Source organism: Rutilus rutilus, assembly GCF_951802725.1.
Source record: "Rutilus rutilus genome assembly, chromosome: 9".
In the NCBI taxonomy this organism is placed as follows: Eukaryota; Metazoa; Chordata; class Actinopteri; order Cypriniformes; family Leuciscidae; genus Rutilus; species Rutilus rutilus.
Genome location: NC_140223.1, coordinates 15953176 through 15980736, shown reverse-complemented (window position 1 = coordinate 15980736; position 27561 = coordinate 15953176). Strand labels below are relative to the sequence as shown.

At 39.2% G+C, this 27561-nt stretch overlaps 1 protein-coding gene across 4 annotated transcripts in view; it reads left to right on the top strand.

The window, feature by feature from the left end:
* phldb1b (pleckstrin homology-like domain, family B, member 1b) overlaps window positions 1-27561 on the top strand; it is a 63885-nt gene that overhangs the window by 12931 nt on the left and 23393 nt on the right. For all 4 annotated transcript variants that reach the window (XM_084419485.1, XM_084419484.1, XM_084419483.1 and 1 more), the window contains 6 exons: window positions 6273-6398; window positions 10128-11629; window positions 24722-25003; window positions 26040-26186; window positions 26384-26521; window positions 27187-27246. In XM_084419485.1, coding sequence (XP_084275611.1) covers window positions 6273-6398; window positions 10128-11629; window positions 24722-25003; window positions 26040-26186; window positions 26384-26521; window positions 27187-27246 — 2255 coding nt within the window. The remainder of the gene's footprint in view (window positions 1-6272; window positions 6399-10127; window positions 11630-24721; window positions 25004-26039; window positions 26187-26383; window positions 26522-27186; window positions 27247-27561) is intronic.

Genomic DNA, 27561 nt, shown 5'->3' with positions numbered 1-27561 from the left:
TGGCTGTTTAAGAGGAACGGTGGGGAATCAATCTCTCTGATTAATGTTGGGGAGACGGGCTGTGCATGGGGAACAGACACTTTCCTGCTGTGCTTTCCAGATTCACGCGCCTCTCTCCACTCTTTGTCATGCGCCAGTGAGGCCTGTCTTCTTGCAAATGGCCTCATGAATTTGATTACAAAATGGCTCTTAGTCATGCTTTGCTGGGGATGTCATCTATGACAAGGGGAGGTTATTTAGTGGTTTTGCTCTTCAGAGCAGGCTGTTCTGGAAAATGTGTCTTATTTCAACAGAAATTAAACAATTTGTCATTGGTATGCTTTATACTTTTTGTGCAATATTTTTCTGTTACCCAAGTTGCTGCATATATATAGTGGTTTTGAAATAGAGGAATTCACTATGATAATGGAACATTAAGTAAATATAAATATAAGTCTTGTCAGTTCACGATTCATTACATTTTTTTTTACGGTTGTGCTTCTTTAAAAGATTAGCATTTTTCAAAATATATGCTATTTTAAAGGTTCCCAATTTTCTTTTGGAGGTCTCCTACAATAGGGTTATATGCATCCAAGGTAAAAACAAAACAAAAAGCTTTAATTTTCCCATTATATACATTGCACATCATCTCTTTTCTCACTGTAAATTAAAGGGATAGTTCACTTTGAAATTAAATTTTGGTATGTTTTAGCTTACCTCAAGGGCATCCAAGATGTAGGTGTCTTTTTTTCCGCAGTAGTTTCAATTTTGATATTTTTAGGTCAAACCGTTCTTGTCTGTCAGTCATATAATGCAGGTCTATGGTCACTGTCTCAAAGAGCATGCACAGAGTCCAAATTAAAACAATTCCCCGTCGTCCAAATTAAACAATTCCCCATCGTAAGTACACATTGATGGCCTAAGACACGAAACGAGCGGTTTGTGTGAGAAAACGAACAGTATTTACATCGTTTTTACCTCTTATACACAGCCACGTCCAAGTGATCTGAGGGCGCGCGCGCATCCTGGTGTGTGACGTGTATATATCTAGACTGGTGCATAGATATATACACTAGATGTCGCCTTGAAGACATTCGTTCCAATGAACTGCCGTAGACAAGGCGACATCTAGTGTATATATCTATGCACCAGTCTGCGTACACGTCAGATCAGATCACTTGGACGTGGCTGTGTATAAGAGGTAAAAACGATATAAATACTGTTCGTTTTCTCACACAAACCGCTCGTTTCGTGCCTTAGGCCATCAATGTGTACTTACGATGGGGAATTGTTTAATTTGGACAACGGGGAATTGTTTTAATTTGGACTCTGTGCATGCTCTTTGAGACAGTGACCATAGACCTGCATTATATGACTGACAGACAAGAACGGTTTGACCTAAAAATATCAAAATTGAAACTACTGCGGAAAAAAAAGACACCTACATCTTGGATGCCCTTGAGGTAAGCTAAAACATACCAAAATTTAATTTCAAAGTGAACTATCCCTTTAAGGACTCGATAAAGGATTCAGTCTCTCTAAACCCCTCCTCTCTGAGAGCCTGCTCTGCTCTGATTGGTCAGACGGCCCAGTCTGTTGTGATTGGTCTACCGCTTACAGTGTGTCTGGGAAATGAAACACTCATGGCAGATTCTTAGCTACAACTACAGTGTTTGAGGGCAGGACAAAGTAGACATTGTTCGCTGGCAGCCAATGAAGACCATAGGCTGACATTATGCTAATTTGTTACAAACCTACATAGATACGTTACGGAAGTGAGACAGGAATTGCTGACGATTCGTTTCAGCAGTTCCGAATCAATTCTTTCTTTCAGGAGACAATAACTTTATTTGTCATGCACTTTGATATTTAATACTTTGCAGACCTTTTACATTCACAAACAGCTACACTCTCAGAAAAAAAGGTACAAAAGCTGTCACTGTGGCAGTACCTTTTCAAAAGGTACACCTTTGAGTGCATTTAAGTCCCTCAAAGGTACATATTGGTACCAAACGTGTACATATTAGTACCTAAATGGTACATATTAGAACCCTTTTGAAGGGTACTGTCCCAGTGACAGCTTTTGTACCTTTTTTTCTGAGAGTGTATATTACGCACTAGGTAATATTCGAGAGGGATACAAATTCTCTAAACTGCATGAATGGAACCTTATGCATTGTTTGGTGTGCCTCTCGAGATTCAGATTCATGATTTGCAAAAGTAATCTTTAGACCTCTTTGCAAACCAGTTTTAAGGATTCAAAAATGTATCAATTGATCTTTGGCATCACACAAACGGACAAAAATAAAGAAATATATACTAGTATAAATATAAGCTGCCACTGAAGGGAGATCTCAAAAAAGTGATTCAAAGTAACCGAACTGAACAAATGGTTCACTGATTCACTGAAGCTTTACTACTGTTCATTTCTTGCACTTTCCAAACACAAATGTAAGGAAAAGGTCTGGATAAATGTATTGGCGTAAAAGACTCAATTTTCTCTTTAAAATACAATGAGGTAAAATTGAAGTTAAGAAAAAAATTTGTAAAAGTAAAAGTCAAGTGAATAAAAATGTATAAAGTAGAACTTTCCAAAAATACTTAAAATAAATGTATTTGTAGGCCAACTACACCTCGGTTTAAAAATAGGTAAAAAGGCCTCATTGAAAGCACCATGATCACACATTCATACCTGCGGCGAGGGGCAGTGCCACAGGGGGCTGAAATCGTTATTCATTACATCTCCTTGACTTCCAAAAATATCTGTGTTAAAAGTATCCATAATGACTGGCAGAGAGAGGCCATCTATAAACAGCAGGGGAAACACTGTCCGTGTTTAACTTTGGATTTTACCCCATTGCTTTTTCAAACTCAGTGCCCCCTTCAGAACAGAATCATCAGTGACTGGGCGGTTTGTGGGCTTGATGTCTGATGTTTTTATGAATATTGTAATTGGGCATCATTCGGTAGATGCTGGCAGCACGTCTGAAACGCATGACGGCCACAGCGTAGATCGATGGATAGATTCCCTCCTCGGCAGGTGTGATTCTTGGCTCATGTATTTTCCCTTGTGTGCTGTAGTGTTGTAAATTACCCTCCATCGCTGCACTCCATAAATCTACTTTCAGACTCTTCACTTAGCATTGTGGGTAAATCCATCAACCTTTGAGGCACTGTAGTGGCCAATCTGAAAATATATAATGGGTTTTCAGTGATTTTCACTGACACCTAAAGTGTTAAAATGCAGGTTGGTCATTCACTGCAAGCTATTTTCTTCTTCGTGAGACATTGTGTGTGTATCATATTAACTTATGTAATATTACTGCACTGTTCTCAGTATGGCGGACACCATGGGGATTTCTTACCTCCTGTTTTACTGTTGGTATTACTCTATCAGTCATTTTGTGCATGCCAAGACTGTATTGAACACAGACCTTTTCACTTTCTGCCACACATAAACAAAGACATTATATTTGATATCCCACTGTTCTCTGCATAATAGGACCTATGTGTTTATGTGAAATGTTGCACTGAAAGAAAGCTTACAATAGTCCTCAACCACTTCCTGAAACTTTGCTCTTCATAGTGATAAAAGGTAACTGATATACATAAATACTGCTGAACTATGCTCTGTAAGGAAAGTTGCTGCCTTAAATGTTTAAGTACAATCAACTTGGATATTTAAGTCATTTTAACTTAAATTACATTAAACTGACTTAAAAAATGATTTGAATCTTGTATAACTTAATAAAAGTTTAAACTTATTTTGATGAGTTAAAGCAATGTAAAAACATGTTGTCATAACTTATTGATCATAAAAATGATTTTCAGTGTGCCTGAATAGTAATGATGGTTTACATGGTTAGTAGATCTTAAGGGCGAATACGTTTTTACAGTCGTGGCCTAATGGTTTGAGAGTCAGACTAGTAACCCGAAGGTTGCGGATTTGACTCTCAATACCGGCAAGAAACGACTGAGGATCCCTTGAGCAAGGCTCCTAACCCCCAATCGCTCACAGGGTGCCACAGCAAAAATGGCTGCCTATGCTCCGGGTGTGCGGTTTGCAGTGATTGTGTGTTCACTCACTGCTCCTAATGTGTGTGCACTAACTTTTCACTTTCTTTTTCTTTTTTTCCATCTGTGTATTGATTGAATTGCAGTCTGAGCTGTGGTCTGGAGCTCATTTGAGCTCTGCTTACTGCTGGTTTCCCTCATGGTGGAACAGTGAAGCTCAGCTATGACAATGCATGATGTTTATTTCGTTCAATGTTAATTTGGGGTATTTTGAGGCCCAGATAGACACATAGATTTTCATTAGTGGAGTCAGATGAAGTAACGAGGTAATACATATGAGAAAATGTATTTAATGTAATCTTGTTGTGTTGCGTGATAGATACAGATAGATAGATACAGATAGATAGACACAGATAGATAGATACAGATAGATAGATAGATAGATAGATAGATAGATAGATAGATAGATAGATAGAGATATATAGATACAGATAAATACAGATAAATACAGATATAGATACAGATAGATATATTACATTGAACTAAGTGTTTTCAATATCAGAATCTAGCCTTTGTTAAACCAACAAGGCTCTCCAAGTAGGCTCTGATTTAGTGGAACACATTATGTGTTTCGGGTATAACTCACTGTAATTTTAGAGTTTTGCAACCTTTTCTCTTACAGCAGTGCAGATGAATTGCTCAAGCTTGCTTGCCATCACAAGCACATATTTACCACATTACTTAATTAGATGCTGTGCGTCATTTTTAATGGCACATTTGTACTCACAATTTGAGCACAACGCTTGTAGTGTAAAATAGGAAGGCAGTGGAGCTTCTGTCGGTTTGTTATTTGGTGGCTTGTTAACATTGATTGAGCTGTCCAGAGCGGTTCGTGCTGATGCAGTGGATGCCACGGATATTGTCTGTAAAAACAATCAAATATGATTTCGACAAGGACCAAAACATGACATATATGAAACAACATTTGGCTGATGTGGTTTACACCACAGACCTCAATATACTGTTGCTTCAAATAATTATTTTCATTAAAAGTCTTTTCATTAAAACACTACACTGTAACTTGTCTGTTCTACACATGTGTTTTGTGTATTATGATTTTCTTGTTTATTTTCACCTATAGTTGACTTTGAATGGGCAGAGCACGTCAAGACTTGAGCAATCCTCTTGAAGAGTCTTGTTATGACAACAGCCACCATCAGTTAACAATCCATATTCTTTTATTCACTAACAACATGAAAGAAAACACATCGATGTGAGAATAAGTACACAATTTACTTTACTTGAAGCGGTTCTTAGTTTCATTGTGTGCTCTAAGCGTACCTTGTCCTGTCAGAACCTGAGGGGTAATCAAATGTTCTTCCTGGAACAAAAGGGCATCTGGCACTCCGCATTCATCACACATCTGCTACGGCTGGAAAGGTTTCCATGAGACCTTTACCTGCCTTCAATAAATACGGAAATTGGCCAGAATAGATCAGGCAGAGTGTTTTTTAAGTCTGATCCGACACCCTTACCCCCCCCCCCCCCCCCCCCCCCCATTGTTGTTTTGTTTTGTTGAGAGATCACCAACTGAGTCATCATATAAATACCTTGTACATTCTATTTTCTTTATTTTTGCCTTGTATAATGTGTTAAATATGTGTTAACAGTGTTCAGGACTGATAAATAATTAAACAGATAAATGACAGATGTTATTGTATACTATAAAGTAAAGGTAATCTAAAAAACAGAGAGAAATAAGCATTCACAAATAAATATGGTACTAATATATTAAAAACTTTAGGACAAGGCTTGATTTGATCTGTCGGAAATACATTTATTTGTTAAAAGTGATCTTTCTATGACAGATGGTTGGATAGAAGCGGCTAAAAAATAAGAGGGCTTGGTGACATCAGCAAAAAAAAGAAAGAAATCATTCATTATAAGACCAGAAACATGTATTAAGAAAGTAAATAGGGTTAATTTAGATCTCATGTTGACTTTAACTTTCTACACTACCAGAGTTTGGCTTGTCTATTTTTCCCCTCACTCAGCAAGCCAGGAGTCTGATCCGACACCAAAGTGTGAGATGTTCCTGCTTGTTCATGTAAAACGATGGCAAATATTCCTTTCCCCCCTCCGTACCTCTCGCACTGCGGTATAAAACTGGTCTAAAACTGCCAAGATCATTTGAAATGCTTTCTTCGGGCATATGTTTGATGTAAAGTGGATACACTTTCATTCTCAACTTCATAATAGTTGTTTTGGTTTGTGTGCAGGCTGTATGCTGTGTTTCGGCCAGTCCGCATTCTTCCGCTTCAACCACCCCGAGGAGGCTTTCCGAATGAAAAGCATGATGCCTGAGGGAGGACAGAAAGCCAGTGTGAAAAACTGGGCCCTCACAGGTAACGCAATATCCCACAGGAGAACACAACACACCATGACTCTGGCATGAATTATCTAACGCTTACCTCAAAGCCTGTGTTAAGTAGAACGTCATTTGTGTGGAAAAAAACATTCCTTCAGAGCTTAAAAACCTTGTGTGTACTGTCTGGAATAATAATACAAAAGAGTATGTGACATCTATGACATAATTGCATATAAATGTGCTTTACGTATGTATCATGTTTAAAAAAGAACCCAGAGAAAACAAGTGGTGTAAGAATAAGAAACAGATGCATATTTACACATGGGACATTTATGCAAATTTGGGTTTACAGGGTGTTGCCACATGGCTGAATGGCAAGGTTTGTTTCAGTAGCACAGGTAGCAGCTTTCAGCTGGGCCCTACTGCATTTCCGTTTCAAACTGTTAGCAATACAAGCCTGCCTCGATCCTGAGTTGCACCATGCAACTTTTATGAGAAACTCATTCCTGTGGGTCTCCTGACAGAGCGCTCTACATCTTCCACTCCCACTCACAGTGCTACACAGCAGCCAATGTTTAAACAGAGCATTTACAATATTTACTGAGTTGTTTTCCTGACTTTTCCTGTTGTGTGGCAGAAAAGGACACGTATAGCATATAAACACAGCTGGTGCAGTGCATTTCCTGAGCTGGTAATAAATTCTCTCCACCATGAAAGAAATTATTTTCCAACATACCCGCTGCATCCCCATTTCCCATTTATTTTTTCTTATTTCCCCATTGTCTATATTATATATAAAACTACATAGCTAAAAGATTTTTCAGACTTGCATGTATAAAGCTGTTCATGCGCTTTTGGCATCTGATATTTGTTTATAGACTGATTTATAGAGAAAAAGAACCCCCTTCACACTTTCTCTGTGCCAGAGCTATTTCCTCTTGCATCTCTTTTCCAGTTCAGACGGCTTTGTTGGCCATGCTCTGCTTATTTAAAGTTGAGGGGTATCTTTTACAATATCTATTTTTATCTTGCCACCCACCCTGCTCTCCAATCCCCTCCTAACTGTTCCCCTCATATTCCCTCAATATCCGGCTGCCTCGTTCTACGTTCTTGATGATATTTCAGTATGACTCAGAGAAGCATGCAATATTTTATTGTTGTGTCTGTCTACATTATCCCACTTCTTCTTTGGCTAATTAACATAAATAATAATTATATTATATTATATTATATTATATTATATTATATTATATTATATTATATTATATTATATTATATTATAAACTAGTATATACTGCATATCAGCTACCAGTTTGTGTGAGAAATTTTTTTTTTATTTATTTAAACCCACAGCCACGTTCGTGTCCATTTGAATATAGCATTAAAATGGGCACTGTCGCTTTAAGAGTGTAGGCCCCGCCCCTGCAGCCAGCAGTCAGTCACATCAGCACCGTGGACAGGGGAGGGAGGGGGACTCAGCGATGGTGTAGCGGCGCCAGGCTCACCAAGCCCGGCTGGAATATCTCATCTGCGGCGTTTTACTCCTGCCTGGGTACCGTGTGACCGGCACAGCTGGTCTAGGTCTACACTCGGAATGCGGGAGCAGTTCTTTTGAATCTGAGCTCGGTTATGGGTTATAAACCAAACGCAACGGCTTAGCGTTTCCACAGGCGTGTTCTCATCTGTAAGTAAGCTACTGATCATTATAGACGAGGCTGTATGTGTCAGATCGGCATACGGACGTATAGCATATGTATCATTTTATAGTCGAAGCTGACGTGTTATTTAGTGACATGTAATAATTAATGTATTGTCTTCATCTATGTGTTTGTGTATTCTTAAAACCGTTTCTTGTTCAGTTGGATTTGAATGGAAAATTAAGCCAGAGGCATCGTCAGCTGCTCTGACTTATTTCTAAACCATGATGATAATAAAAAATAATAAATAACACTTGGAAAGGGGGTTGTGTTTTATGCATTATTTATTTGTGAGGAGTTTGAACAGAGAGTGTTTTGTAATCAAGACAGAGATTTGTGGGTTAAACGAATTAGCTGGCCAGAGCAAGATTGATCAAGTTTTGGATGTTGTGAAATCTGTTCTGTGACTCACAATCTTATGTAGACTATAAATCACATATCTAATAAGTTTGATAAATGTTACATTTGGGGTGTCAAATCAAAAATGATTATTTTGTTCCAAATTGACAGGGAAATTATTTTAAGTATTGATTAGATCAGAGGTTTTCAAACTTTTGTGATGCCAAGGACCCCCAAATATGACGATTGTTTTAGGGGCCCTTTCCTAAAATATAAAGGATCTCTGTATCTCATCTATACAGGCCCATTTGTAATGTGTGAGAAACATCCTTAGCACGATATTATAGAACATGTTGTCTAAAACTAAACAATTGGCTTTTGTTTTATAATTCTACTACAGCCAAGCAAATGATTAAAATATTATTTAGAAATATAATTACAAATATATTTACAATAAGTCCCCCCCACACTATTAGCCTATACTATGTTATTTGTATAAACCTGAATTTAAGTATTTCCAACAAAAAGAAAAAAGAAAACATTTTGTTTAATCAAATGTATTTTAATTGAATTGTCTTTCATAGTAGAAATTGTTCCAAAGCAGCTTTACAAAGAACGTTACCATAGTATTACCTTGCAGCCCCCTAGCTCCCCCTTGCAGCACCCTGGGGTTTCCGGGACCACAGTTTGAAAACCCCCAGTTTAGATAATTACCATCTTTAGTTTGTAGGTCTGTCTCATTTTTAGCAGATGAACCATTTGAGATGGTCAGTTGCCTGAGAGATAGATTGAATTACCAGCAGGGCTGTCTGTGATTTAGCTATATGAGCACATATTCATTTGACGTTTATCCTCTCAGACTGGAGCCTGGCAGACTTTTTGGTAGCCACTGTTTCTACTTGAGCATTCGTCTTCTGTGGGATTGGCTGCAGTGTTAAACTTGGAGGTTGTTGAATGGGGCTAATGGATTAAATGCATCTCTGCAGTGCCAAAAGAGCTGCAGGTACTTGCATTAAAAGCTCAGGTGTAGTACTGAGGATAATAATTGGGGTTATGTGAGGAGAAGAAGCCAAATGCATCCACTTACTCTTAAGTGCCTTTCTCGTTTTCTGTACTCGGATTGGCTCATCTGACTAGTGATGGGAATTCATTTTGAGAATCGATTATTTTGAACCGGTTGTTTCAGTTAACAAATTCAGCATTTTATTTACATCATGTAATGATGTCATTTAGACACAAAATATTAAATGCTCCAAAACTTTGTCCCAGTTTAGTTTAGTTTGTTGCATGATTCAGCAAAAAAAATTCTAAATATTATTTGTTAGTGCAATAAACAATACTAAAATTCATTTACATTTATTGGCTGAAGCTTCTGTATCTCATTCATTAACAGTCATTAACATATTTCTAGTATGTTTTTTGTAACATTTCTGCTATTACACTAATGTAACTTCCTTTTTGATCCGTCAGTCAAATCCTTAAATACTGTCCAAGTGCTCACCTAGTGCTCATTATCAGCTCACCTAATAGTTTGAAAGCGATTAAATTATTTGGTGATTTGTCGACAAATCGTTCAGACTGGCTTTGTAAACCATTTTCACTGATACATTGAAAAGATGGAACGGTTTAATCATGAATCAATTATCAATCTACACCTGAACTGTTCTAAAAGATATGCCTTTTGATTTTTGTGTATGGCAAATGCTTATAATTGTTATCTTTTCCTTCAGATTCTGAGAACTTGGTCAATGGGAACCAGCCGTCAGGAGCGCCAAAATCTCACTTGGTCTCCAACGAGAGAGTGCGCCCTGAGCACAGTGCCATTGTCAGTTCCATTGAGAAGGACCTTCAGGATATTATGGACTCATTAGTCATGGATGACCCTCAGCCCTCTTCCTCTGAGTCAAAGAAGCCCTCCGGTCATCCTATCTCCCAGTCTCCCCTGTCCCCCATGTTAAATGGAGGGGGCCGCTTCCTTCTCTCACCCCCAACGAGCCCTGGTGCTATGTCTGTGGGCTCCAGTTACGAGAATAACTCCCCTCCTTTCTCTCCACTCTCGTCCCCATCGGCCGCCAGCAGTGGCAGCTACACCAGTCCCTTGCCTAGTGGTTGTCAGGACCAGTTTCACACGCTTCCTCCTGTGCCAGTGAGGTCTTCTAGTTACAATTACACCAGCCAGCCACCCATACCTCAGCCACGGACCATACTGCCCAGCTATTCCGGTGGCAGCAGTGGGCCAAAGGTGCCTGAGAGTCCCAGACTCCAGCGAAAGGCTCTTTTAGAAGCACCGCCAAGCCCAAAGCCAAGTCGTAGGGGGTTGAACCAAGACAGCTTGGTGGCTAAATCCCCAGACAGCCCCATACAGACTCACATTCTGCCCTTAGTCTCCATCTCTACTGCTCTGTCTGATGCCCCATCTGTCAGTCGGGTACCAGTTCCAGGTAGTCCCAGATTCACCCCCAAATTCTCCACCACATCCCCATCCTCCTCACCCTCTAGTCCCAGATCCAAAACTGCCATTGTTCTCCAGGATCGCCCCTCAAGTCCTTTCCGGGAACAGCCTCAGCCAGACCGCTCCTTGACGTCCAGCCCCTCTCACCAACTCTCCCCACCCTCACGATCTTTCCAGCCCCCCTTAGACCCCATTGTCCACATCATTCAGGGTGGACCTCCACACCCGCATCCTCGCACACTACAGCCTCCAGAAAGTCCGCGGCTGGCCCGCAGGAACCTTGAAGGGAGCAGCATGAGGGAACTTCCCCCTCTCAGCCCCTCTATAGCCCGCAGGGGGGTTCCTGTGCTCCCAGGAGCTCTACCAGGAACCCTGCGAACTCCAGAGATTCCATGCCCAAGAATTGTGCCAGAGAGTCCCAGACTCCGACGGAAAGCAGGGTCTCCTACGGAGGAGCCGTTCAGTCCTCGTGGTGTGCGTGCTCGTAGTCCTTCACCCACCTCAGGACTGATGGGGGAAGGCAGTGGACGGAAGGGTAGTTTTGGGAACTCGCTGTCTTCGGCCTTCAGCCTGGGTTCTCTACCTGGGTCATCGCCCCGATCCAGTCCCAGAAGCCACCGGAAGATGTCAGCAGGCCACAGGGACCTCCGGATGCCTCACCCAGGCATGAGGGAGCGCAAAAACAGCATTACGGAGATCAGTGACAATGAAGATGATCTTCTGGAGTACCACCGACGCCAAAGAGAAGAGAGACTCAGAGAGCAGGAAATGGAGAGGCTGGTAAGTGAGATGCACACTTAAAAATACATGCATTTATATAACAAAATATAAAACCAAGTGAGATTTATGAGAAATCTGACTTCACATATCCACTAAAATGTCCTTGAGACCGAAGTAAAGTGCAGTTAGCTCTGAGGAAATGTCTAGAGTCATTTGTTTGCTGATGCCCACTTGAAAGCCACATCATAGTATAAAGAATCTGTCTAAGAAATATTTCCCGTCTCTGTTTCTACATGTCATGTACGGTGTTGCCTCTACATGCCTTCGGATGATATGTAAATTGCAAGTTTCTGCAGTTAATATTTTCCAGAGGAGCTCCTCAGTGTACACTGATGGCTGAATCTAATCTTAACACACCTAACAAGCATTAGCATTTGTGCTTTTGGTGAGAATGCAGGACATTTGGAGGAAATGCTACTACAGGTCTCTGGCAGAACTGACACACTGACTAATCCGCTGTCATGCTGAGGCAGAGGGCTCTGATTTTACCATGGCAACCCCATTGTTTGTTGTCTCTTTTATTGAGAGGTGGGAGGGAACAGTAGACATCTTGGTCCGGTTTGCAGCCCAGAATGAAGCCGCTGAGACAAAGGCCCCTGTGAAGTTTTATATGTGTTTGTGTCTGAAACGTCTCTTGTCTGTTTCCCTTGTAATTACCCATTGTCGCTGTTTATTTCTCTCAGAAAAGGAGGTGATCTAATTGAGCGTACAAAGTTATGCTTCAATACTCACAACAGAGAGTATCTAGTATGTTATTTGCTAAGCATGTGCAGTTCTAGTAGATGCATTTAGTACGTTTATTTGGCTTTTTGCCGATTAACTGTGCTGGAATAAATGTAGAAAGAATGAGCTAAAACAAATGAGCTCAACATGCCAATGACCTCATCCCCACAAATGTGCTTTCTCCTGAAAGGTTCAGTACAAAATAAGTCAAACAAAAAATGACCTTTGATACAGTCCTTGTTCTGAAATATTTGCAAATTGAGTGTATATAGCAAAGAATGTTTGCTTGGTGAAGTAAGATCTGACTTTCTATTGATTTTTTTTTGTTACTGTATGACTGTCAGCCATTACATCACTCATTATCAGAACCATCTGTCTTGTGAATTGACTTTCACATAGTTATTTTGACATGAGCTGGTGTCTTCTGTGGTCCATTAACAAACAGCCCTCATCTGTTTAGGCGGTTATGTATCTATACAGCAGTTTGCATATCAATAAAAAACATCAGAGTGTGATGCATCTGACATGCGAATCAGCCACGTTGAGCTCATTTGACTGCCCGGCGGTGACTCTTGACGAGAAGGAGCGGGAGACTACCTAGCATGACAAGCAGAAATGTGCTCCAGGGAGTGTTGCACTGGGTTTTGATTTTGGGGTTTTGACAGCTGACTGTCATACAGAAGAGAGGCCAGGACTGTGGCAAAACATCACGTAGCATGGCACGGCACAGCACAGAAAGCACGTTCACTGCAGGAATCAGCAAGGAGACAGTGGTGTTGACCGCAGTCTGCTGGCTAAATCTTTAGCCTCCATGAGCAAAGGTGGCAGATTTTAAATCGGATACTTCCAAGGGGTCCCACAACTAGCTAAGCAATGAATTTGAATGCAAACGGATTGGTTTTTAGGAGTAGGGGTGTACAGTTAGCTATTTACTAGAAATTTTTTGAGTAATGCACCTAAATTATTATTATTTTTTATGAAACAGCGAAACCGAAATTTAAGTTTTAATTTAGCCAAAAAACTTTTCTTTTTTTTTCTGTTTTGGCTCAAAATGTTTGGTTGCCAAAATTTCAGTGCAACATTAATTTTGATGAACTAGTCACTGGTCATTTTGTTGCATAAAATCTTTGAGCAATACTCCAAATTCCAAATATCTTCGTATTACGCTTTATTATTAGTTATCACAAAGTCATTTGCAACTAATAAGCAAGAAAAGGGTTTTCTTAAAGACTTTTTGTCAGTAGGCCTTTAGGTTCAGTATAAATATGCTCTTAATGAGCTCTATGAAGGACACCACTTAGCAAACTAAGAGCATCTAAATTATTCGTTTTTTTTTCAAGGAAAATAAATCATGAGTATGTCTCAAAACTAAACAGTGTTTGTAAGTATGTAAGTGTATAATTTTTCTTCATTTTTTTGCATGTACAGCTGAGTGAATGTGAGCCAGTTCGGTGTGCAGTGCATAATTTATCATCCCTAAACTGCCACAAGGCTCCAGAGGCACACATGGTTACCTTAGATACAGCCTTGGCACACACACACTTGGCATATGGCGTCAGTCACTAGAAGACTTTTCTGTCAGTCAGCTCGAGTGCCATACTGATGCCAGCCCTGCTAAAGATTACCTCGTTTTTTTGAGAGCTCCCACAATGACATCACATTTCCATTACTCTATAAAACTGACATTTGCTGCACAGTGAAAGCAGAACTGTCAGTGAGGATGCATACTGTTTTAGAGAGAAGTTTATTTTATTTTATTTATTTTATTACTGAGACACGGATGGATTTTTTAAGTGGACATATCAAATTGATTAATCGCGATTAATCACATCGTTAATCAATTTGACGGCACTAAATATATTGTATTATATTATTTCATTTTATAATAAATATAAAATAATAAATATAATATAATGAAAAAACCTCTTTCATGATATGTCATGATAAACCTCTTTCATGACTGGAGAAAAGTGTCCCAATCAACCTGAATTCACCCTATATATATATATATATATAATGTTTATTAAATATATATCTGTGTGTTTCTCTGTGTGTGTGTGTGTGTGTGTGTGTGTGTGTATATATATATACTGTATATATATATATATATATACAGTATATATATACACACACACACACACACACATGTATATATATATATATATATATACTATATATACTGTATATATATATACTGTATATACACACACATTTATTATGTAAACACAAACTTTTATGTTAGATGTGATTAATCGATTTGACAGCACTAGTTATATTATATTATCAGGAGAATTTATTAGGATTTCTATTTGTGCTATCCTTGCTGACATATTTTAATTACACACACACAAAAAATACATTATGATATAACTCCTTTAAATGAACTGGAATGGTTGTAGGTTTATGAGGGATGATGACAGATTGATTGTAAGCTGTTCTACTATGAAGACATAACCACCTCCACACTGTTAGGAGGGCAGACACGGGTCATCTGCACAGGAGACACAAGGGGGTCTGTATGTCAAGCATCTGTTCCACTGCTCTCATGGATTAGCACACTAAATATATATCAACTTTCACTGGCCACAATATGCAAAAACATCAGTGTTTGTAGCTGATAGACAGGGAAGAAGAGACAAGAAGTATCTATTGTGATGCGTTAACATGGCATGCAACTGCGTTATGACCCAGTAAAGTGCAATTCGAATCTTTTCGATGAAGATAAAAGCAGTATCCTCTGACACAGCAACACGCATATGAGCTCCCTTTGGAGCATTTTGTAGATGGTTTAATGTGTTCGCTTCCTGTGCTCTTGCAGTTCAGTGTAAAGTGAGTTATCTGCTCTGGGACGGACGAGAGAGAGAGAGAATTTGGGTAAAAGAGACAGTTAACTGACTTTCTGTGGTGCTGATTATCTGGGTCAGTGGCAGTCTTTACTCATTCTGACCCGGCTCTTGTAATTAAGACAGTGAAGAACAACACTGAGTGCTCTTAGCAACAGCACATTTTGTTATATAAAGCAATGTTTAAGGATTCCCAGAATGATCTGTTCGACATCTGTGCAGGTGACCATGAAATCCTAAAAGACACAGCCATTGATTCTAGAGTGTGATGCTTTCATGAAGGGTTTTGTTTTGGTTAGATGTTTTTATCCTGTACTGTCCATCACCTTTAGTGCTTGTGTTCCCATGATTTAGATTAATAAAGACTTGTGAATTTATTACTGGTGCAAGTATCACTATGACTGTTGCTCTCTGCTTATGAACAAACTTCAAACCCCAAGTATTAAACATCATTGCATAGATCGTCCCACTTGTTTGTGGTACCAACACAAATGAAACCTCAAATAGTACAATTCGTTGAGGAGAGGGAACACATTTGCGATTTGTGGAGGAAAAAAATAAAGTCTCCATATCTACAGCCCAAAATATCATAGATACCATAAAGCCAACATTCTACTTCCAAGAACACTCTAGCAACCACTTAACAACACTCTATACAGCAACTGCTCAGGAAACGCTAAAACTATTCAGAACACATTAGCAACTACTTAGCAATACTCTAGCAACTCCCCAGAACACACTAACACCGTCTACACCGAATGTAACAGCTTGAGGCTGTCTACACTAAACACGACAAAGCAACCATTGTAAATCCATTTGTTCTCCATGTCAGAAGTTGCGCGAGTGCTTGAAGTATGTCAGAAATAGAACGGGGCATCAATTTGTTGTCGCATTACACCGCACTTCATCCAGTGTAGACCGCATCACTGACAGCATTGTCGCACCGTTCGCGTCTGGTGTAGACACGGTGTAAAACTACTCAGAACACCTTAGTAACACCCCAAAAACAACCAAGAAGACTGTAGCAACTTTTTGGCTATCACCCCAAACAACCTAGCAATCACTTAACTATAGCAGTCATCCAGAACATGCTGAAACAAGAAATGCAAACAATGACTATTTTTGAAGTAATTTTTATTTGTAAAAACTGTAAATTCAGAAATAATAATTGTCTTTGTTTTTTAGTATTAAACTTTGTAGATCATTTCGTGCATACTTCCCCATGCAATATTACTGTAAATCTTTTCATTTTTACAGTAAAAATGCTACAGTAAAAACATGTTATTTGGTTGGCTAAGTCTTACCATATACTGTATTTACGGTAAAAAAAACAAGTCCCTGCGTGACATCACACAATTATAGTTTATATAAAGAAGATTCTTCTAATTTTATGTTAACAGTGATGTATTTTAATAATATTTAGTATTTATTGCATTATTTTAGTGACGTGTTACCCTGGTGTTTCGTCCTTGTGTGTATGACCCTGTGCACCATGAGTATTGGCCATGACAGAGGATAATTTTTTTTTTTTATGTCACACATATAATGTAAATGTGTGATAAAATTCAAATTAATCTTGGCCCCTCATGCAGAGACCCTCCTCTCCCTCCACAACGGTGTTTTAGATAAGAGCTGGCAGTGAACTATAACTGTTCAAAAGCGTGCCAGGGGATTCACACGAGAGACGGTTAGTTCTGTCCTCTGCTGCATCTCGATGATCTAAGCTTGGCCATGAAGCGACTAGGGGTGGGAATCTCTATAGGCACCTCACGATTCGATTTGATTACGAGTGAATTCAAACGCGTTCTCACTGGATTTCCCAGCGCTGTGTAATAACAGTGTCGCGTAATAGAGAGCCTAAGTCCCTCCCCTCCGCTTCCGGCTCATGGGACCTTATTTCGGAAAAAATATGTATGGTAGTCAATGGCGAGGGACAACTTATCTTTTTATTCCGTATGAACTGTGCCCTGAATTACACATATGATGTTTGTCAATTGAAAAGATAATTATGAAAGTCAAGAAAGTCGCAGTTTGTCATAAAACAGAAGAGTAACATTTAGTTTTATGTGAAAATCGCTCAATGAACTACATCTCTCATCTCGCACTATGTTCGTCACCAACATGGCTCGTATGTGTGCAGTCTGGTACAAAACACTCAGGCATGACGGCGTAACGTTACGATTATAACGTAAGACTATAGAAAAAATGACAGACGTTAGCTTCAGTAAAGTTAGCTTCATTCATTGAGAGAAAAGGTATGACGTCACATGTGCGCCTTTTGGGTTTGTAGTCTTTGTAATTACGTATTTTCACAGTCTTATACCTCAAAAGTTTTACATCAAACTGCGACTTTCTTGACTTAAAAATGTATCTTTTAAATTGACAAACATCATATGTGTAATTCAGGGCACAATTCAAACGAGATCAAAATATTTGTTGTCTCTCGCCATTGACTACCATACAATATTTTTCCAAAATAAGGTCCCATGGTGGTCCAGGGACTTAGGCTCTCTATTGAGATCGGCCCACAAGTAAACCTATTCTGAGCTCGCGCCATTTCATGTTCATGTTCTGAGCTCACGCTCAACGTTCCGCACAGCGCAGCTCAAACGAATAGCGCGGTTTCGTTTCACTTTCGTTTCGTTTGCCGATTGATGTTTCTCGTATGTAACAGAAGTTGCAACTCTTATCAATTGGACAGCGTGGTGGTCACACCAGTGCGACCTCTTGTCGCCCATTTGGTCGCAGACTGGAGCCCTACTTGCATAAAGTGTGGCTCTTGTCCAGGTCCTTTTTACCTTCAACTTCATAGAAGCCAAAGTTACGCTAGATTTTAATGCAGAGGGTGCCGGTCGGATTTCTCGCTCAACCTTGCGTCATGCGTCTCTGTTATGTGCACAGCTGCACGCCACAGACTGTGGCATTACGTCATCAACTAACATTTAGAAAATCGATTTTTGACATTTGTGATTCGATTCAGAATCGTCCACATCCGCATCGTGATGCATCTAAGAATCGATTTTTCCCCCACCCATAGAAGCATCACGGGCAGTCAAACGATAAACCGGATGAGGCCATTGACCACAGGCTGATATCCTCACCTTTTTAATGCATTTGTACACATAACAGTCAAGGTCTAATAAACCACTATTTATGGCTTGTTCTTTTGCCAGGTATCTAAAGGCCCTTAGAGAGTGTTCTGTTTTCACAGAGGATATTGCATCCCTCATGTGAATTATATGCCATATTCTGTACAATAGTAGAGAAGTTTATCTTGAGCCTATTAGAGCACAAATAGACCTTTCAGTCTACTTTCAGAAACACAAGCGAGAGTACATAATGACAGAACTTTCATCTTTGGATGAGCTGTTTCCTTCAAGACTAAAATTTTAATGGTTTTTATGGTTTATCTCAGGCCTGATGAAGAAAAAGCAGACTGGTTGCTCATGCGTAGCTGTTTGTTTAGTCTAGGAATAGAGCTTTTAACAGCTCCTGTCAGATCTGAGAACCAAGTTCACGGTTGTGTTTACGCTCTTTGAGGCTGTATGACATTTCCTCACAACCTTATTTAGTTTCTCAACTACTGCGCGTTTATTGATGGAGTTATCAATGAGCTAAGGACTAATGTAAAAACTCTCCATTGCATTTTTGGACTCTGGATGCTTCATTTTGAGGGTGAAGCAAGGTCCCCATGTTTCACAGCTGCGTACGTCTAGACTTTTTTTTTATATTCCAAAAATGTAAGCTGTTTTCCTCAAACTCTGTGTGAAATTAGAGGTTCCCATCATGCTGAAGTGCAGCATGAACAGATACATCTGGTCCTGTCGACTTAGTTTGTGGTGTTTTTTTCCAAACATATTAAATAAGAAAGCAGTTGTTTATGCTGTTTGAAATATCACATATTTCAGTAACAGAAATGGCGTCCCAGGATGTTTACTGGAGGGCTTAATGTTACTGCTTGGTTTAGTCTGTGTTTGAAAATATTGGGTTTTCTGCAGGCAAGCTTTGAAAAGAGGGAAGAGAAAGACTTTAAAGGAGAAATACAAATTTTGTTGATGTAAAAAAACAACAACATGCCAGGTTAAAGTTGTCATGAAATGAAAGTTCACCCTATGTATTTGCTAAATGCATGCTATAGATCTTATTGTGAACAGTTAATCTGTGCATATTATTATTATTGTGCATGAATTTTATTTAATGAAAAATGTGCATTGTGCAAGTAGCCATGTGCTGGGAGATCACAATATCACGCTTTAAAATCTCTTGGATGTTTGTTTTGGATGCCCAGAACGGAAGCGATTTAAGTCTGTCTGGTTTAAGGTATTCAAACAATCCAGGCACGTCACAGCGGTAAGAGTGGCACCCACATTGACCCCGTCACACATTTAGATACAGAAAAAGATCAGGAAGAGCAGGGGGAGAGGCTCCGACATGGCAGGGGGTTTGAGAGGCTTTGACAAAGGATTTGAGGAGCTGTACGTTTGTGTGTCATTCCAGACTGAGGGAAGACAGTGGAATGTAAGAGCTGGGATCATAAGGCAAAGCCTGTGTCTCCTGAGCTCTGATTGGTCGATGTGTGGTTGGAATGCATACAAATGAGTGAGCAGAAATGAGAGAGCTGTAATGTTTCTACAAATACCATCTCTTAGTTTTTGTTTGGGGTTCCAATGTTGCTAATAAGCATCTGTGTAAAATACTGTACCATTTCACTTTGGATACGTTCACACCACCGTTGAATGTGGCCCATTTTTTCTTTTATATTCTTTTTTTTTTTGTATGCTGTATTAATCAGACATTTTTAAGTCCTAACAGTGGTAGTACTTAGTAATTCAGCAGTTATTCAGAATATTATTCTTCTTCCTTTAATTCAGTGAAACTGTACTGAAAAGTTTTATATTTATGTTATGGGTGGTCCATCATCTCGGATCACCCTCAATTCAAACACTGTACTTATCTGATTCAATCTGTCAGTCAGTAATTTCAGAATTAATAGGATTTTTTACATCAGTCTACCTGGGCATAATATTAGACTTGATTTACTTTTTTTTGTTTGCTTACTTGTTTATTTATTTATTATTATTTTTAACTATTTATTAGATGTACATTATTGATATACTGTGACACTGGCTTTGAATAATGGCAGAAAGTGATACTAAAAGTTATTAGACAATAAAGAACAATGAATGAAAGAGATTTTAGAAAGAAAGTTCAGAGTTTTTATAATTGAATACAATAAGAACATATTATTGAAATTTGAACATCGTGCCAATGTAGGGTGATCATTAAAATCATTAAAAACAAAACAATTCTAAACGGGATATTAGTGGAAAATCCACTTGAGATGTGAATGTAACCCTTGCTGTTTTCCCCAAATGGACACACATCTGAGTGAGAACTTTGCCTTCAAGACACGTTTTCCAAAAAACTCACAGCATAGCCGGGAGATGTGTAAACAGAGGGCTACGTCTGTTCATTGCTGTCATCTGGAAAGTATGAAACGCTTAACGGTTATCCTACATACCGGTACAGTGGAAACCGTCTATATTTTTCCGTCTGGGTTTCAGCATGCAGTGAATAGTAATTTTCACATTACCGGTATTTCTCCATCTGAGAGAACATCTGACCAGCACCCACGCGAGCCATGTTGTTTAGTGAGCACTGACCCCTGAGTGGGTTTCAATGAATGCCGTTTAAACTGACTGTGTTTGTTTTAAAGCCTTGATAGATAAAACAAGCCATCCACTTCAGTGAACCAGTGAATCAGTGAACATTGATTCATATCATTAGCAGCCACCGGCACAGATGTAGTGCGGTTGCTTTATGTACCTACCGGCACAAACTTTGAGAGTGTATGTGTGTGTGTTGGAGGCGGAGGGACTAGGGGCTTTATTTGTTCATCTGTCTCCGTGTGTGTGTGAGTTCTGGAGAGCTACTCAATGAGGAAACATCTGAGAGAACCACAGGACTCGAACTAGTGTGCGACTTTTAACACGTCACAATGAGGGTGAGTGAGTGGTTTTCATTGCATTCTTTTATCAAGGTTAGTTTTATTGTGCATATAAAAGTGTATTTAAGTCTAAATGTACCATAAAACTAGTGTTTGATTTACCAATGTTGTACTTTTAAACATATTAAACTGCCATATTCAGTCAGTGTGCATATTCAGTAGTCTGTTGTTATTCAGTCAGATGTGTTATGTGACCAGGGCTTAAACAAATTCCTTCATGTGTTGAATTTGTGCTCCTTTACAACACAATTAAACAGCATATTGCTTTAGAAGTTTTCAGGTAGCCCCAATTTTGATTGGAAACACTCATGAAGCTTGGCTATAAACTCTGGGATCAGAGGCTTAGCAGGCCTGTATGGAAACAGATCAAATGATTATATTCCCTCCTACGGTTCCTTCAGCCTCTGTGTGTTTCAGAGCGCTTTTAAAACTCAGGGTGTGCCACCATGATCTTAAACAATTTCCTTCCCCTGGGGGACCTGCTAATGATGACAACTACAGAGGACCCTTTAAACTCATAAATGAGTGTTGTGCACATGGGGTCTGCTGTGGTCCTGGTCTAAACTGGGACTAAACGTCTCTTTTAGAAGTGAGAGCCTCTGTATTAAAAAAAATCTCTAAAATGGGTGAAGTTGCTGTTGGCTTTAGTGGAGTGGCGTGAAGTGGAGATAATTAGCTGTTATTGTATACAGCAATTGCTGGTGCAAATTGTAGTTGACAAGAAGTTTTCTGTGATATCACCCCTTTGGTATTAGAAGAGCCTGGAAGCCTGAGGAATGAAAGCTTTTCGTAATTCAGACGTGTAATTTTCTTGATGAGACACCCCTGTCAGGTGAAGACATGTTGATGTGATTCTGATGTGATTGAAAGTTCTCCTGTTTGAGGAGCTGTAGACTTTTAAAGCAATTCATGTCACAGTTGATCAGTTTCAATGGTCTCTCTGAGCCTAATTTAAACCAAAACACGTTGGCTCAAAAATTTATATTCAATCATGTGTGCACACAGCTCTGGAAAAAATAAAAATTAAGAGACCAAAATTAGCAGTTTATATGTATCTGTTTGAGTCAAATGAACAAAGCCAAGCTGCTTGAATTTTTTCGCCAGGAGTGGCATAAAGTCGCCCAACAGCAGTGTGACCGACTGATAGGGAGCATGCCAAGATTCATGAAAGCTGTAATTTTAAATCAGGATTATTTCACCAAATATTGATTTCTGAACTCTTCCTAGGTTAAAACAGCATTTTGTTGTTTAAAAATGAATATGCACTTGTTTTCTTTGCATTATTTGAGGTCTGAAACCATGGGATCTTTTTTCGTTATTTTGACTAGTTGTCATTTTCTGCAAATAAATGCTCTAAATGACAATATTTTTATTTGAAATTTGGAGGAAATGTTGTCAGTAGTTTGTAGAAGTCAAAAATTTTCATTTTACTCAAAAAGATACATATAAATAATAAATCCAGGAAAACTGCTGATTTTGCAGTGGTCTCTTAATTTTTTCCAGAGCTGTACTTTTGACTTTTGCATAGTACTGTATATGCACACCTTGAATATACATATACAAATATAATTTTACTACGCTGCAGTCCGTAACTTTTTTGTGTTCAAAATTTACACAAATTATATAATGAGCGAGTACATCATGAATCCATTTTTCAAACCGTGTTTTTGTCTTATCCTGAATCACTACGGTACACCTATAATAAGTGTTTATATTCGGACTCTTTTAGACTGGTTCAGGTTGCACTACTGCAGAGTAGGCCAGTACCTGCGTGGCTCGAGCCGCTCGTCATAGACATAAACAGTGAGAAGTAGCTCCGGCTACAATGTTCTTCCGCAATGCAGTTCTGTTTATTAACTGCTAAAGCGCCAAAAGTTACGGACTGCAGCTTTAAGTAGCATTGATGGGAAAGAGCCATGGGAACAGTCTGAACTGATTCTCTGCCATGTTCCTCCTCTCAGTTTGATAGTTTGATCTTGGAGATTTAGTGGGCTGATGATTACAGGTTGGGCTAATTAAGGGTTTGGAGAATACTCATCACAGTGCTCCACAAATCACACTGAGCTCATAGAGTCTCTAGAGCACATCAAAGAGAGCACACACAACCTGCTGGAATACCAGCCTGCCTCTTTTTGTTTATCTTCCTTTTCTGGTGTAGATTTAAACATGTGTAATTATTTTTCCTCCTACGGCAGGGTTTCCTAGCCGGGGGTTTGTGATGGAGTGGCTTCTCAAGAGATTGAGATTTCATGAAAATTAAATGTCTTTTTTAAATGTACAGTTAGTCTTTATACTCACCAAGGCTGCATTTGTTTGATCAAAAATGCAGTAAAAAAACAATAATAATAATAATGTGAAATAGTACAATAGCTATTTTCTTGTGTATATATATATATATATATATATATATATATATATATATATAAAATGTAATTTATTCCTTTTTTATTTTATTTTATTTTATGGAAACCATGATAGTTTTTTCAGGATTTTATCATTAATATAAAGTTATTTGTTGGAAATAGATTTATTTGAAATAGTAGTCTTTTGGAACATTATAAAGGTCTTTACTGTCACTTTTGATCAATTGAATGCGTCCTTGCTTAATACATTTTTTTTTATTTCTTTCCAAAAAAAAGACTTACCATAAACTTTTGAATGGTATTGTATAAAATTAAAACAATAAAAACATGATATTACACAATTTACAATTGTACAATTCAACATATTTATATGCTGATTAGCATTGCAAAAAATTAAGTCAATTAATAATTTAGGTCATAGGACAAAAGTTTATAACCCACTGTCCTAGAGATAATATACATTTTATAAGCAGCCAAATATTCACGTATTGATTGTCAGCCTATCACTGAATGATTTCAAATACATGCAAATTTCTCAGTGATAACTGGTCGCACAGTAATAATATGCCGCAATTGCATTATTAAATTGCATTTGTAGGACCTAAACAGCATTTTTACATGCCTTATAACCACACAAAACATTACAGCAAGCATTTATAGATATTAACATATCCTGAAAACGTGAAAAGTTTATTCTTTCCATTTGTGTACCATACAGACTGTGTTACACGGTCTAGAGCAAATGTCATGTAATGGCCAAAGGTCACACTGAGAATGTGTCTTTGAGGTGGGCTCGACTGCCTTAAGAGGGCAGCTGTTACCACATTCAGACCCCCCAGGCTGACACAACGTGAGTTGTGTGTAGTTGCATAGCTGTTTCCGTGTCTGCTGTAAGTGAGGGTCTGTTCTGACAAGCGCATTGCTCTGAGTGTTTGTATGTGCTGAAAACTGGCCCGCATCCTCTCGCTTGAAGACAGGAGCCTGATAAGAGTCGCTCCAGACAGTGGCGCTTCTGTTTATTTCCTCTCCTCTCTCTTCAGATTGGCATCAGTTGGATGCTGAGTGCCAGAGGCTGGCGCAGAGGAAATTAGATAACGTGAGGGCAATTTTTGCCATCCCTGACTCATCTAATGTTGCTCCCTCTGTTGTGTTTTAGGAACGCCAGCGGCTGGAGACAATCTTGAACCTATGCGCCGAGTATAACAAGGGTGACGGGCCGGCGGGAGACCTGGGCAGGATGGGCGTCTCTGGGCTTGGCTCGAGGGAGGGGCTTAACAGACGTCCTTCCATGGACAGTGTTAGCAGCGCTTCGCTGAGGGTGGCGCAGAGACATCGTGAAAGCCAAGAGGAGAACCTGAAGGAGGACAGCAGTAGCACTGAGAGTGCGCAGCAGGACCGACGGACCCTACCAGTTCTGCTAAATGGACAAAATGGACAGGTCGGACTCTTTTTCCTTAGATATATCAGAACAGTTGTCGTTTTATTGGGTCATTGTATGCGTTTTCACCATTAGCAAAGTTTGTATCTACCTTTTAATCAATTCAACAATATTAATACTTATAACTACCATTTAAAAGTTTGGTGTCAGTAAGATTTTTTTTGAGGAAATCTGTACTTATAGTGAAGTTACTGTAAAGACTTTTATATCGTTACAAAAGAGTTTTATTTCAAATAAATGCTGTTCTTTTGAACTTTTTTTTAGCAATCAAAGAATCCTGAAAAATATATATCATGATTTCCAATATATTCCATATATCATGATATATCTGTTTTCAACATTGATAATAATAAGAAATAGTTCTGGAGACTGGAGTATCGCCTGCTGAAAATTCAGCTTAGATATCACAGGAATAAGGGCCAGATTTACTAAACAGGGCAAAGTAGCGTGAGAGTGCAATTCCAAAAAAGCGCAGATGGGAGTGGAAAGTTCTGCGCGTCATCTACTGACGACACGCAAATGAAAGAACAGTCACAGCCGGATCATTTCCGTAATGGCCAACACAATCTCCCGTGAGCAGCTAAAATTAGCGTTTTGGGCAGTAAATAATGGCACAAATACCAGTAAATTGATGAGCTCAGACCTCAGTAAATCACCTTGCATGATTCCTTTAAATACTCTCCTACCATAAATTTTGTGTCTGAAAAGGGAAACCCCTACAAATGCATGCAATAAGGTCATCCGCAAAAATAACTGTCCACGCCTTTTCAACGCTAATTCTTCACTGACAGTATATTTTTAACACCAAAAGAGGGTTTGTGCTGGCGCAAGGTGTTAGTAAATCTGGCCTTTAATTTTAAATATATTTAAATAGAAAACAGTTCCACAATATTTCACGGTAGTCTTGATCAAATAAACAGCCTTGATGAGCATAAGAGAATTCTTTCAAAAACATAAAAAATTCGTACTGACCCCAAACTGAATGATAGTGTACATACACAGTAAATCACAAAAACTGAGTGTGATGTGTATTCAGGCAGAGGACTCTCTGGGATCGGGCAGCATTGGCCGTCTGGAACTGGGGTACCTGGAGGAGGAGCGGGTTCGAGTGCTGGCAAAGGTAGATGAACTCAAAGGTCGAATCACAGAGCTGGAGCAGCAACTTCAGGAGTCCAAACAGGAGGTGAGCCGTTCTCATAAACATTTCTGTATAGCTGGTTAAATACACTGAAGAATATACAGGAAGTCCTTTCCTAATTATAGTGGATAAGAGCAGCAGGAAGTGAAGTGTGGTGGAACAGAGAATGTCAGATGGATCTCTAGGGTGTGTTAATGTGGACTTTGTGAGAATTGCTGTATCTGACGTGTTGATCTGGACAGGCGGAGATGGAGAGAGCTCTGCTGCAGGGAGAGAGACAGGCCGAGCTGGAGCAAATCGAGGCCGAGACTGAGATTATCAACCAGCTGCAGCGCAAACTCAGCGAACTGGAGAACACCATCCAGAGAGAGAAAGACAAGGTAGGACACTCACACCACATACTAGCACACAGAATGTAATTGTTCAATATTCAGACACACATTCCACAATAGGACATTTACCTTGCTGAAAAATCCAGCATAAACCAGCTTGAATTCCATGTTGTTCCAGGCTGGTATAGAGCTGGTCTAGCTATCATCACTCCCGCTTCCCAGGCTGGTAAACAGCAAACCAGCAACCAGAATACTATTTTGTTCCCAATATGCAAAACAAAACCTTAAGCTGGTGACCATCAATGCTATATTTTTCAGCAGGATATACATTCATTTGTCATTTAGATATAAAGGTGCGGTCATATTTATCATTGTTCTGCAAATTGTCCAGTAATAACAATAGGTATCTACGCGATCGTGAATTTCGTGTGATGCCGAAAAATTGCAGATTTTGCAACGGGTTTAGTTTGTCACATGAATTCACTGTGTTGACCAACAAAGAGCTGCTTGAGCTGATTTCTTAATGAGCGGTGCTTCATACATCTTCACTACTGACAATAGACAATTGGCCTTGTATTGCCCACGTAATTTGTGACCGCACCTTAATTGTGAAGTGAAGAGTTTCAAATCCCCGTCTGGATTGTGTTTTTGTTTTATACTGTTGAGCCTCTCTGGACTGAACAGCCCTTTCTGGTCTCTGACATTCCTTAAAGGCATGCCATTCTGCCGGATGGCCACTCAAGGCCCATTCTGGTCTCGATTGCCATCCCAAGGTAAAAAAAACAAAAACAAAGCGCGACATTGCTCATCCAAACTAGCCAAACCTCTTCCCATTATATCTGGTCATTCTACATTCTACAATAGAGGATCTGAAGATGATAGTCACATTTAAATGCAGTTCACTGGTTTAGTTTGGGCAGAAAACCAAGATACTGTTTGGTAATCAAGCATTCATTCACAAGAGGTATTGTCTTTTTCCTCTCCTTTTGTGGTGGTTCTCATCAGGTCCTCTACAAAGCTTGGCAACACTAACAAGCCTTCATTAACCTCTAATCTCCTCACTGCTTTTTTTTTTTCTGCACTCACAG